The following is a 12,917-nucleotide window of genomic DNA, read 5'->3' as shown; positions in this document are numbered from 1 at the left end:
AATTCCTGGGTTGGGAAGATCCCCTGGAGAAGGAAATGGCAACCCATTCCAGTGCTCTTGCCTGGAGAATCCCAAGGATGAAGGAGCCTGGTAGGCTACAGTCCATGGGGTTGCAAAGAGTGGACACGGCTGAGCGACTTCACTTTCCTTTCCTTTCTTTCCCTGACGGCTCAGAGGGTAAAGAATCTGCCTCTGATGCAGGAGACCCAGGTTCAGTCCCTGGGTCGGAAAGATCCCCTAGAGAAGGAAATGGCAACCCACCCCAGTATTCTTGCCTGGAAAATTCCATGGATAGAGGAGTCTAGCCAGTTATAGTTCATGGGATCACAAAGAATCAGACATAATTGACGGACCTTCATACTCACTCATGCTGAGAACTATGGGGCTTCCCTGGTGGCTAAAGAGAATTATTCTGAGTGAAAAAGTAAGTCTCTAAAGTTTGTGTGCTGCATGATTCCTTGTATGATTCCTTTTAAGTAGCATTCTTGAAAATGGACAAAGACCAGATCAGTGACTGCCAAGGGTTAAGGTGAAGTGGAGGGAGGGTGGTGACCATGGTGATAGGAAAGTGTAGCAAGGACTCAGTGTGATGCAACTATTCGTTCTTGACTGAAGTGGGGGATTCCAAATCTACAGGTGATAAATTACATAGAACTAAATGTTGTCGTTCAGTCAAGACCCCATGAACTGCAGCACGCCAGGCCTCCCTGTCCCTTACCATCTCCTGGAGTTCGCCCAAGTTCATAGAACTAAATATACACATACAAACACACACACAGAGTCCAGTGAAATCTGAATAAACTTGATAGATTATATCAGTGTCAATTTCCAGGTTGTGATAGTGTTCTCAAGTTACACAAATGTTACGTTGGGAGAAACTAGACAAAGGGCACAGATCTCTCTGTGTTCTGTCTTACAGTGCATGTGAATCTACAATCACCTCCAAATAGAAAGATGAAAAATGGATATGTATAAGTGGTCAGCATTGGATGCCGGGGGCTTATGCTCCTTTTGAATGTGAACATCTGGGCTGGATGATCCTAGAAGCCTTGTTTTCCTCTGGGCATCTACTTGCTTTTAAGTAGGTGTCCTGCCTCCTGTTCCCTGTCGTGTCTGAGCGCCTGTCCCGTGGTGGTGGGAAGCCAGGCGGCTCACCTGTGGCCGCATTGATGGTGGCTGGGTCACTCTCCTTGTCCCCCTTCACAGCAGACACTCCAATCCCATATTCAGTTCCTGGCCTCAGCCCTAGGAGAGAACGAGCAGGTTGAGATTCAGTCCAAAGCTGGACAAACTTTTGGAGGACTATAAAAAGGCCCTGAGCTAGGTCCTGAAGGCTATGATTTCTCAACGGCTGGACTGTTCCACGGCCTGACTCACTGACGCCCAGGTCAGAGGGGCAATGGGGAACTGGCTATTTTTCTCTCTCTGGAGGTTTGCAAGGTGGGGACATGCCCCCAGGGTGGGTCGGGTCGGGGAGGTGGAGCTCACCTGTGAGTGTGGTTCTGGTTGTAGTCTGTTGGCTCCTGGGGACTTCTACCTCGGCATGGTCACCTCCAGAGATGGGTGCGTACTTGATTCTGTAACTGTCGGCAGCCGCCTTGACGTTCCTCCACTCCAGAGTGATGCTGTTGTCTGTTTGGGAGATGCGACGGAGATTCCTGGGAGCATCCAGGCCTGTTTGGGAGAGGAAAGGGCATTGGTACTGAGAACAGCAGGCTCAGGAGACTCGGAGTCCTTGATAGTTCATGGTGAGACGTGAAAGGTGCCTGCCACTGGAGATAAATGACCCACTCAGCCCTCTGACTCAACAGCTAAAGCACGCATCTGGACAAATACTACACATTGGACACTTTTTTCAATATTAAATCACTGTGATACCTCAATCGTTCATGTTTGCCATTGATTTTGTACTTAATAAGAACTACACAAAAACTTGCAAATTGGCTCTGTGACTGGAAGAACAGGTTTGCTGTCTTCATCACTGGATTTTTAATGATTTACAGAGAGCTTACCAAGCTCTGAAAAAAATATTTAGTGAATGTATGATTGACACTGTGGTACCTTGAAAACAGTGCCCTAGTCTAACAGGTAGGAAGGCATCTTTGTCATTCATGTTTTCCATATACTACATTTTACTATTACAGTATTTAGTTGAATTCTATTTTAACCAAAATGAGAATCTCAGACCAGCATCTTCTATATAGGCAAAAAGTTTTCTTTATCTGTAGAAGGTTATCGGGGATAATTTTTTTTCTTTGAAAAAACAATCAACCACTACGGTATTCTAAAATAAAAATCATCTTTCCATTTTCTTCTATCGTAAAAGGAGCCTGGGAGAGACACCGCCATGGCATGGGGGAGGAGTCTGGCGATCCCTCCTTTCTGGGGCTGTTAGCGGCTGGGAGTGGGGTGCATCACCTGTCGTGAAGGTCTCTTTGGCGGGGTTGCTGGCCATGTCGGCCCTGTGGGAGATGAGGGCCACCTCGTACTCGGTGTCCGGCTTCAGGTTCCCAATGGAGTACTGGTTCTCCTCGTGTGTGAGGTCAATGCTGGTGCGATCTCCTGGCACGTCTTTGATCCCGTACGTGAGCTCAATGCTATCGATCTCGGCCAGGGGCTTGGACCACGTGATCAGAGCGGTGGTGTCTGTGACATCTTTCACTTCAATCTGGCTGGGGGCGTCCAAGCCTGTGGCAGGCAGAGGAGACAGGAGCTTTAGAGGCTGCGGCCAGCGCCAAGGGCTGAGCAGAGAGTGGGTTCGCTGTCTTCCAAGTGCCTGAGTGTACATTTAGGTGTATACTGGCCAGTTGACTTATTTTGCCTTTTGGAATCTCAGTTTCCTATCTGATGAGCTATAAGTAGGGAGGATGACTGCTACCTTGTAGATTTGTTTGTTTGTTTGTTTGGTTTTTCAAATGTTAATGGAAATAATGCATGTAAAGCATCTAGCACAGAGCCTGCTACATAGTAGTTATATGATAAATAGTCATAAATATTATTATTATTAGACTATCATCATTATCATAAGTTTAAGAAACACACAGGGGCTGTTTCACCTGAAAAACTGACTCAGTCTCTCTGGTTTTCCAGTGAGACAAAACTCCCTAATTGGTGACTTCTCCATCAGAATAATGGAGCAGCAAATGGAGGCAATGACTGTGTTGATAATGTGCATGGAAAGTCAGCTTTGATGGAAATAATTCAAGCAAGAAGGTTATGGCTATCTCAAGCCTTGTCAGTCTCTGAGTCCTCATCTCGGTCTTCCTTCTGCCCCACCGCCCACCTCCTGCCCCACCTGCCTTGTGCTTCCTACTCTGACAGTGTACCTCTCCTCCAAGAGTGCATTGCTGCCTCCGCACTTTCAGTTCCCCTGTTTCTTCTTCCTGAGATTGCTCCTCTCCCTAGAAATCTCCTCTTCATCCTTCAAAACCCCTCTTATATGTCACTTTCTAACACAAACCCTTCTCTGACCCTGTTGCAAACAGATAAACACACACTCCCTCTCTATGGGTGAAAAGTTTCAGTTTGTAAGATGACTGAGTTCTAGAGATGTGTTGTATAGCATTGTGCCTCTAGTTGACAATACTGTATTACACACAGGAAAGTGTGTTTCCATTGAGGCAGAGATGCCATCCAACCATCTCATCCTCTGTCATCCCCTTCTCCTCTTGCCCTCAGTTTTCCCCAGCATCAGGATTAAGAGGATAGAGCTCAGGATAAGTGTTCTTATCAAAGTAAAAAAGAAGAGCTTCTGAATATTATACTTTTCTAACTATTTCAAAACAGATTTCCCTACGGTTTATTCAAACTGTGTCATACCATCTATATAGTCATTCATTCATTCAGAGAGTGGGTCTTTGACTTTTCTGAATCCACAGCAAAGCATCAGGCTTTGTCATCTATGTTTTAATTTTTTTCTAATTATGTAAAAATTTTAATGCATTAAAACATACCAAACCTAAAATTAAGACATTAAGGCATCCAGTCAATGTTTCTTTCTTCATTTTTAAACATGGTTAGGTTTGTATTTTCAGCATTCATGAGAAAACACTATTGAATGAAAGGAACTTGGTTTTATAAAGGGAATGAGATGGAGGAATAGTTCAGAGTTGATTGTGAGAAACCTGCAAAGTCTATTTTTTGAACCCTAGGTGTTGATACATCAGTCTCAGCTCACAGACGATGAAACTATAAAATGCACAATGAAAATGATGCTGCAATTTGACAGTGAAGCTCATGTTCTATGTTCTTCGAGGTGCTAGGAAACACCCAAACCACACCTACTATCTTTCTTAACAGCCCTTTCATTAAAGAAATAGAGATTCACTTAAGGACACTGATCTTCTCCTAGATTGGGATCCCTTCAATCCAGGAGATTAACAGGGTCTTGAGTTACTGTGTGCCAAGCACAGTGCTTTGTCCCTTTAAGTCTTAACTCTGATGACTATGCCATAGGAAGATACTATGAACCCAGTTTCCAGATGGTAAGTCTGAGGCTTAAAGAAGTGACTCTGCCTAACGTGGTGGTGAGTGGTGAAGCTAGAATTCAAACTCAGGACTGTTTGGATCCAAAACCCATGTTCCTTCTCCTTAAACGTCGGTGCCTCTCAAAAACATTTACACGTCAGAAATTGTTATATAACCTCTGTATAGAGCTGTGAGGGAAGGAGCTGAAAATGAAAACATTAAGATCCTTTCTTTAAATTTGGAAAAAGATCAGGTAGCAGCAAAATAAACAGGTAAGTATCTGTCTCTCAGTGTTATTATTTATGTGATTATGAAACTTGAGATGTTGGGATGTTTGTCCTGCAAGAAGAAGAAAATAAAGCAACCCACCCCCAAATTCAGATTAAAAAGAAAAGGGCAGAAGAAAGAAATGCCTTTTGTATTTTCAGTGTACTGTCTCTGTGTTTGATCTTTTCTATGCCTTTCTGATGATTTTTTTTTTTTTCTTGTTGGTACCTGTCTTCTACCTACCACAGTGGGATGGTGTCAAGATGATGGAAAACACTTGCTTATAAAAAAAGACAGTCTTATGAATTGGATTGTTGGATCTGAGTTCAGCAAAATGTGCAAATATTTAAATGCAAGATGTTCTTTCTTGTCATTAGTCAACAGATGTAAATTTTCCAATCACTCCCTGCCAAGAAGAGTCAATTCCTTAAGCAGTTGGCATACATGCTACTTGCAGAAGATAAAGAGATTTTCCCAAATGTCAGCACAAAATAATTTTATTTATTTATTTACAAAAATTTGCTTCTCTGTAGAACAATTCCAAATTCAGGATTTTTATCCCGCCCACCAAATGATCTCACAGTGCCACTTCGACCCCCAAGAAGTTCTGACATCTTTAGTACTGAGTTACATTTTATTTAGATTCCTGTTGAAGTCATGGAATTAACACTACATAACCCAGAGCCTAGTCAATGTTATTGGTAATGGGTTTAAAGTCATAAAACTAAACCTGGGCTTAAAATTCTTGCCCTGATAGGATTAACCACATGGTGTTAGTTAAATTGATTCTGCTTCTCTAAGCCTCAGTTTCTACTCTTGAAAAAGAACAGCATTAATATTTGCCCTACCTCTTTCATTAAGATTGGTTACTAATACTAAATCGGACGGCGTGGTAGATCATTTGCCAGAATCTCAGGTATTTTCCTGTATCAGTGACCCTTTGAAATGTCACACTGAAGCATCTCTCATAAAGAGATGGATCTGTTTCCCCACCCTTTCCATCTGGACTGGCCCTGAGATTTGCTTTGATGGAAGTGACCATCAAACCATCAAACCAGCCGCAGTGCTGGTTATGAACTTGCTCAACTGCTGTGAGGCCAGGTCCAGGCTAGCCTGCGGGAGGCTGGGGGAATGTGTGGGGCAGAAGGACACCATCCGGGCTGAGGCCATCCTAGGGCAACCGTCCCCCAGCCCACACAGATGCTTTAAGTGAGTCCAGTCGAGAACAGGAAGATGGTCCAGCCCCAGATCACAAATGTGCAATCGTTTTAAGCTACTAAGTTTGGAGCTTGTTTTTTATGCAGCAAAAGCAAATTGATCCTGCTGCTCTGTAAGAGAGCATGCAATCAGCTAGAGGTGCTTTGCAGTACAACAAGCTTTACGGTGGTATTGATGGTAATACTCACGGGTAGTGGTCACTCTCTTCAGGCCCGGGCCCCGGGTGTTGTTTTTCACGATGTGCAAGGATATCTCATATTCCTGCCCGGGGGCCAGGCCAGTTTGCCGGTAGGTGGTCTCCGGCCTCCGCAGGCTCTTGGTGATCTCTTCCTCATCATCTTTATTCTGAAATACAGAGGCACCTTCGTAAGACCTAAGGCAACGTCAGACCCTTCGTTTATGTGATTCATTCATTCTGTGTTCGTTCTTTCCTCTTTCATTCTTTCATCTGTTCACTAGGCACTTACTAAGCATCTGGTCAGTATGGTGGGTGCTGAGGATGGAGAGACGATAAAGACACATCTGTCAAGATGGTTTCTCCGTCCCAGAGACCTCTCTATTCACCCCTTTGACACTGAAGATAACTGAGAGGTGTGAGAACCACAGGCATTCTGGAGCTATGAAATCAATCCTTCCTTTCATAGATGAAGAAACTGGCATCCTAAAAGTCAGGTGATTGTCCCATCATCACATAGCTTTAAGTGGAGAGCCTGGCTTTGAACTCAGGGACCTACTTTCCTGTCTCATGTGTTTTTGGGCACAGACAGAAAGGATGCTCAATCTCGGATATGCCTGGAGGCACTCGAGACAGACACCATTTTTTCTTCTTTGTTTAAAACACTATTGGAGTACATTTGATTTACAATGTTGTGTTAGTTTCCGATGTATAGAATCAGTTACTACATATACAGTTATTACATACACATTTTTGCCTCTGAGTGGAGATTTCCAAGACTGTAACAGGTAATCAGAACCTAGAGATGACTTGCCATCTATTTGTCTAGGCATTCAGTCCTAAATGCTATGTTTTTTGACTTCTTAAAATCAAGTAAAATATATGCAAACCCACAGGGGGCTAATTAGAGCCTTGAGTTCATGTGTGTCTAGACATGTCCAACTCTTTGCAACCCCATGGATTGTAGTCCACCTGGCTCCTCAGTCTATGGGATATCCCAGGCAAGAACACTGGAATGGGTTGCCATTTCCTTCTCCAGGGAACCTTCCAGACCCACGGATAGAACTCACATCTATCTCTTGTGTCTCCTGCATTCACAGGAAGATTCTTGACCACTGTGCCACCTGGGAAGCCCTTTTAATTAGAGCCTTGTCCCCCACCCAAAGCCAAGGAAGCAGAGTTGACAGAAAAGTCTGCAGAGCCTGCAAGCATCTTTCTGGTTTTCATGGACAAATATGCCCACTCCTCTTCTGTCCTCCTTACCGTATTCCGGAAGATGACCTCCCATGCTTCAAAAGCGATGTCCAGAGGATCCCACTCCACTTCCACAGATGTCTCCTTGATGGACTTGAATTTTAGACCTTCAGGTGTAGGCAGGTCTGTCAGGAGGAGAACAGAGAGGAGGTAAGGGTGAGCCCATGTGTGATGGGGAAGGACAGACATGATTCCACTAAACCCCATGGGGTTGATCGTCAGAGCTGGAGTCTTTTTAAGGGTTCTTCTGGGATGCTGTTGACTTTGAGGCATCATGAAAATTAATATAAGGGCCAGCCATATGATTGAATATTTGTAATTTCATATGCTTAAACTTAATATGAGCATAGACTTTAGAATCAGACATATGGGCTGATCATATGTAATGATCATAAAGTCGATCACTACAACTTTGGTATGCTTGGTTGAGTTGAACAAGATGCCCTGAACCTTTGTTTCTTCACCCCAGAGAAGGAGGGTAAGTATGCCTGCCCCTGGGGAATGTTTTGAGACCAAATGATGTATTCCACAATGACTGCTGGCCGTGGTTCCTGGCCTGAAGCACAAGTTTAATAAAAAGTAGCCAAGGTTACTCTTATGAAGCAAAAAAGGACCAATTTCTAACCACAAGTTGCTTTTTAAAAGTGGAGGTGATTTTTCTGATGTTGAACTCTTAAAGGAAGAATAACTTGAAACTTAATGTTTCCACTTCTGTATATTTTAAATATTTGTACAGTGAGTGCCACAGAAAAGTAATAGTAGGACAGAGTACTTAAGGCTGCCAGGGTTCAAATTCCATCTCGACCACTTATTAACTGGTTTGGAACAAGAGGCTTAACCATTTGGGGGGGTCTCAGTTTCCTCATCTGTCAAATGGGTTAACAATAGCTCCTGTCTCATAGGGTTATCGTGTGTTATATGAGTTAGCATGTGAGGAGTGTCTTTAAAATATTCAGTAAGCTGTAGGAAAATGAAAATGTGTACATATATATATGTGTTTGTGTATATATATGTGTGTGTGTGTGTGTGTAGCTGAATCACTTTGTCATATGGCAGAAGTTAACATTGCATATCAACTATATTTCAACTTTTTTTTTTTTAAATTCAGTGGGTGTCACTGGATTCCAGAGCTTTAGCTGGGGTAACTGTATGAAGTCAGCCATTGACCTGTGGGGCAAGGGTGAGGCAGTAACGCATGCAGGTGGGGGTGGTTATGCACTGGACAGGCGGGGGGCAGTTGAGACGGCCAAGAGGGGCTCTGTGCACTCACAGGTGGCCACCCTGGCGCTGACAGGAATGCTCTTCTTGTTCTCCAGGATGGCGAACACGCGGATGAAGTACTCCACACCAGGCTCCAGTTCCCGGATGGTGGCGGACGTCTGGTCTCCAGGGACCCGGAACTGCATTTCCAGGCCATCCTCGTGGGTGGGCGTGTACACGATGAGGTACTCTGTGACCCGCATCTCATTGTCCCAGGCCAGGTTTACAGTCTCTTCCGTCACTTCTGTCACGATGAGGTCTTTGGGAGGGGATACTGGCAGGAATAAGGAAGGACAGCTTGGGTCAGACGGTGTCAGAAACACACTCTATGGGTCGCAGCAGGGGCATACTTGATGAGTCTGCATTTTAGAAGATTTGGGGCCTCTGTGATTGGCAGGAGGAAGAGACAGGTCCAGCCTACTGTGACTCATCTTCAAAACTTTTGGGGGCTGCCCCTTGCCTTCAGGCTAAAGTTCCAGGTCTGCAGTGTGGCCTTCAACTTCTTTCTAATCCTTGGACCTTAGTTCAGATTCAGGCCATCTGCAGGAGAAAGTGCAGCCTGAGCTTGGCTTTCTGCTCTGAACTTCAAGTCATACATCCTTAGCCCCTGAAGGGGGTTTTAGGCTCACCTGGTCCAACTCTTTCCTTTTCTTAGGGGTGAGTGGGACTTGCTCTAATTTGGTTACTCATCAGATTTGGAACTCACTTCTCCCTGCCAGACTGGTGTTCCTTCCACCCAGGTTTCCCCGGCTTGGCCATGTCATACACAGAGGCGCATGTTTATTCTTATGTGCTGAAGGTTTTAATCAAGCTGAAATTCTCCATTACGAGCATATGTAATACAAAGACCCTCATTAAACATGAACACTATTGGTCTTTGTGTGTTTCTCTTGACTTGAATAAATGCCCTGTGCTAACTGCTGGGCTAATGCTCCTCTAAGGCACTCAGAGTCCTTGGGATCAAGGACAGAAACAAAAGATGATTTAAGAGACAAGCCTGCTTCATAGGTGAGCAACATTGGTCTTCAGCTGAGCATGCATTTAAAACAGTTTGTTTTATGTAATCTCACTGTCCATTAATATTGAGTTGAATTTTTACTCCATCCAAATAGAGGGATTTAGTTTAAGATATCATGTCAGTTTTACAGGTCAGTGTAGAGTAGGAAAGAAGGTTGATGTTTAGCAAAAGGGAGGTAATCATTTCATCTACCTTATCTTGGGCACTGGGTGTGAAACTCAGCATAGACGAGTTACCCAGATTCAGGTACCAGCCGTGTGATCTATAAGCTGTGTGTCCTTGGGACAACTCCAGAACCTCTCTGAGCTTCTGAGCCTCAAAGAGGTAGCTCTGAAAGAGGTGAGAGACCAGGGCTCCTTCAAAGAGCGTGTGCTTGTGTGTGTGCCTGTGTGTGTGTGGTGTAACACAGAGATCTCCAGCACATGCCAACCCCAGATGCCGCTTCGCTGGAGGCTGCTACTCACCCTGGGAGCAGTCTTCCCCGGTGTAGCCCTCATTGCAAATGCAGCGGCCAGAGACGCACTGCCCCCAGTTGCTGCAGTCGTTGGGGCAGGAGCGCTGCGCGCAATCGGGCCCAGTGAAGCCCTCGTGGCACACGCACTGGCCGTCCACGCAGCGGCCCTGGCCGTGACAGTCGCCGGGACACCTGCGCTGCGCACAGTCGGGCCCGGTGAAGCCCTCGAGGCACACGCACTGGCCATCCACGCAGCGCCCGCGGCCGTGGCAGTCTCCGGGACAGGCGAGGTCCGCGCAGTCGGGGCCGGCGAAGCCGTCCTCGCACACGCAGCGCCCGTCCACGCAGCGGCCGCGCTGGCTGCAGTCCCGGGGGCAGCGGAGCTCGCGGCAGTCCTCGCCCGTGTAGGCGTCGTCGCACACACACATGCCGTTCACGCAGCGCCCGTGCTGGTGGCAGTCGTGCGGGCAGCTCATCTCGCTGCAGTCGTCGCCCTGGAAGCCGGGCTGGCACTCGCAGCGCCCATCCACGCAGCGCCCGCGGCCGTGGCAGTCGCCGGGGCACCGCCGCTGCCCGCAGTCCTCGCCGGTGTGGCCCTCGTCGCACACGCACTGCCCGTTCACGCAGCGTCCGTGGCCGCTGCAGTCGCGGGGACACCGCAGCTCTCCGCAGTCCGCGCCCGTGAAGCCGTCGTTGCACTCGCAGCGCCCGTCCACGCAGCGGCCGCGCTCGTGGCAGTCGGAGGGGCAGCGCCGCTCGCTGCAGTCCGGGCCCGCGAAGCCCTCGTCGCACACGCACTGGCCCTCGTCACAGCGGCCGCGGCCGTGGCAGGAGTGGGGGCAGGCGAGCTGGCCGCAGTCCTCGCCCGTGAAGCCCTCGTCGCAGGAGCAGGTGCCGTTGAGGCAGCGGCCGCGGTCGAAGCAGTCGTTGGGGCAGACGAGCTCCCCACAGTCGTCGCCCGTGAAGCCCTCATCGCACACGCACTCGTTCTCCACGCAGCGCCCACGGCCGTGGCAGTTGTGCAGACACAAGGGCTCCCTGCAGTCCTCGCCCGCGAAGCCCTCCTGGCACACGCAGCGGCCGTCCACGCAGCGGCCGTGCTCTTCGCTGCAGGGCACTGGGCAGGTCTCCCGGCTGCAGTCGAGCCCGGAGTAGCCTTCGAAGCAGACGCAGGCCCCGTCCACGCACTTGCCCTGGTCGTTGCAGTCGCTGGGACAGGCCAGCTGGCCGCAGTCCTCGCCGGTGAAGCCCTCGTCGCACACGCACTGGCCGTCCAGGCACTGGCCACGCAGGTGACAGTTGCTCGGGCACTCGGGCTCAGAGCAGTTGGGGCCTTTCCAGCCGGGTTCGCACACGCAACCGCAGCCTTCCGTGCTGAAGTTGCCCCGTCCGCTGCAGAAGGGCCTGGTGTCCACGCGGCCTGCAGGGAAGAGAACAGAGTCTCTCTTTGAGCAGGGGAAGCTCGCTTTCTTGGTTTCTACCCACAAAACTCAGATTCAAATTCTGTTAGAGCTAGGTGGCATCTCAGGCCCCATCTGGCTTGAAAATCAATTTCTTATTGTGTGAAATCAGGTGGGGCTGCCTGGCTAGCTCAGTCTGTTAGAGCATGAGACTGTTAATCTCACGGTCATGGGTTGGAGCCCCACATTGGACTGATCTTCTATTTTGGGTTTCCCTGGTGACTCAGATGGTGAAGGATCTGCCTGCAATGCAGGAGACCTGGGTTCGATCCCTGGGTCAGGAAGATCCCCTGGAGAAAGGGAATGGCAAGCCACTCCAGTATTCTTGCCTGAAGAATTCCATAGACAGAGGAGCCTAGTAGGCTACAGTCCATGGGGTTGCAAAGAGTCGGACACGACTGAGTGACTAATACCTTCACAACCAATGACACTAGGTAGGCGTTCTTAAGCTATGCTCTCTGAAATTGTGTGTGTGTGTGTGTACATGCATGTACGTGTGTGTTTGTGTGTGTGTATGTGTGTGTACACGTGTGTTTATGTGTGTGTGTGTGTGTGTGTGTGTGTGCATGTGTGTGTTTCCATCCCTGGGGAGAAGACTCGTTTTCATCAAATTTTCAGTTATTCCTATGACCCCAAGGGTTACGAACCACTGCCTGTGGAATGCATCTTGCTGGGTTGTGTTTTTACTTCTCCCATAGTTAGCCAAGGTTAGCCATGTAAGAGAATAAGTGTTTCACCAAGAAATAATTGTTGAACTGAACTCAGTTCTGATGCCTTGACTCAATAACCACGCTGCATTTGCAAAGTGATTTGGACACTCTGGAGCTCAGATTCTTCATCGGTCAGGTGGGACCCATGGCCCACTTACCCGGGGTCGATTGGGTTAAATGAGGCCATTAAGGACCCACTGTTGTGCCAATTCTCATTTCCTCTTGCAGAGGGTCTTGGTTGACTTAAGTCAGTATATGTGTTTATGTGACCAAAGGTTTCTAAATTTTCAGTAATTGAAATGAGGCAGCTAAGGAGTGGCCTTCTAATTCTGTTAGGACAACTTTCCATTAGACTCAGCCCCCACAAAGCTCATGTGCATCCATCTTTCTCCATAATGTCTTGGCTTAAGTTGCAGCAATGGCTGGTGTGGCCTCCATGGAACCAAAGGAAAGAAACAAACAAAACTTGCTCCCTTTTATCTGCATCTAAATACAGCTGCATTCATACATTGTATCTCCTTCCTGACAGCAGGAAGGAAGTCAATTTTAAGAAAAAAATTGGCTTGAAAAGTGAGAATCTAAAACTATGTCATCTAGTATGGTAGCTGTTAGACGCATGTGGCCTCTAAACCAT

The 12,917-nt window shown here is 47.4% G+C and overlaps 1 protein-coding gene across 12 annotated transcripts in view; it reads right to left on the bottom strand.

Annotated features, from left to right (window-relative positions):
• Nucleotides 1-12,917, bottom strand: part of TNC (tenascin C) — a 101,478-nt gene that overhangs the window by 56,730 nt on the left and 31,831 nt on the right. For all 12 annotated transcript variants that reach the window (XM_070459211.1, XM_070459214.1, XM_070459213.1 and 9 more), the window contains exons 3-9: nucleotides 10,124-11,533; nucleotides 8,652-8,915; nucleotides 7,391-7,506; nucleotides 6,141-6,297; nucleotides 2,419-2,688; nucleotides 1,489-1,674; nucleotides 1,156-1,245 (exon numbers count right to left, since the gene is read on the bottom strand). In XM_070459211.1, coding sequence (XP_070315312.1) covers nucleotides 1,156-1,245; nucleotides 1,489-1,674; nucleotides 2,419-2,688; nucleotides 6,141-6,297; nucleotides 7,391-7,506; nucleotides 8,652-8,915; nucleotides 10,124-11,533 — 2,493 coding nt within the window. The remainder of the gene's footprint in view (nucleotides 1-1,155; nucleotides 1,246-1,488; nucleotides 1,675-2,418; nucleotides 2,689-6,140; nucleotides 6,298-7,390; nucleotides 7,507-8,651; nucleotides 8,916-10,123; nucleotides 11,534-12,917) is intronic.

Source organism: Odocoileus virginianus, chromosome 31, assembly GCF_023699985.2.
Source record: "Odocoileus virginianus isolate 20LAN1187 ecotype Illinois chromosome 31, Ovbor_1.2, whole genome shotgun sequence".
In the NCBI taxonomy this organism is placed as follows: Eukaryota; Metazoa; Chordata; class Mammalia; order Artiodactyla; family Cervidae; genus Odocoileus; species Odocoileus virginianus.
The sequence above is the reverse complement of the archived record's forward strand: the minus strand, read 5'-3'. Positions and strand labels throughout refer to the sequence as shown.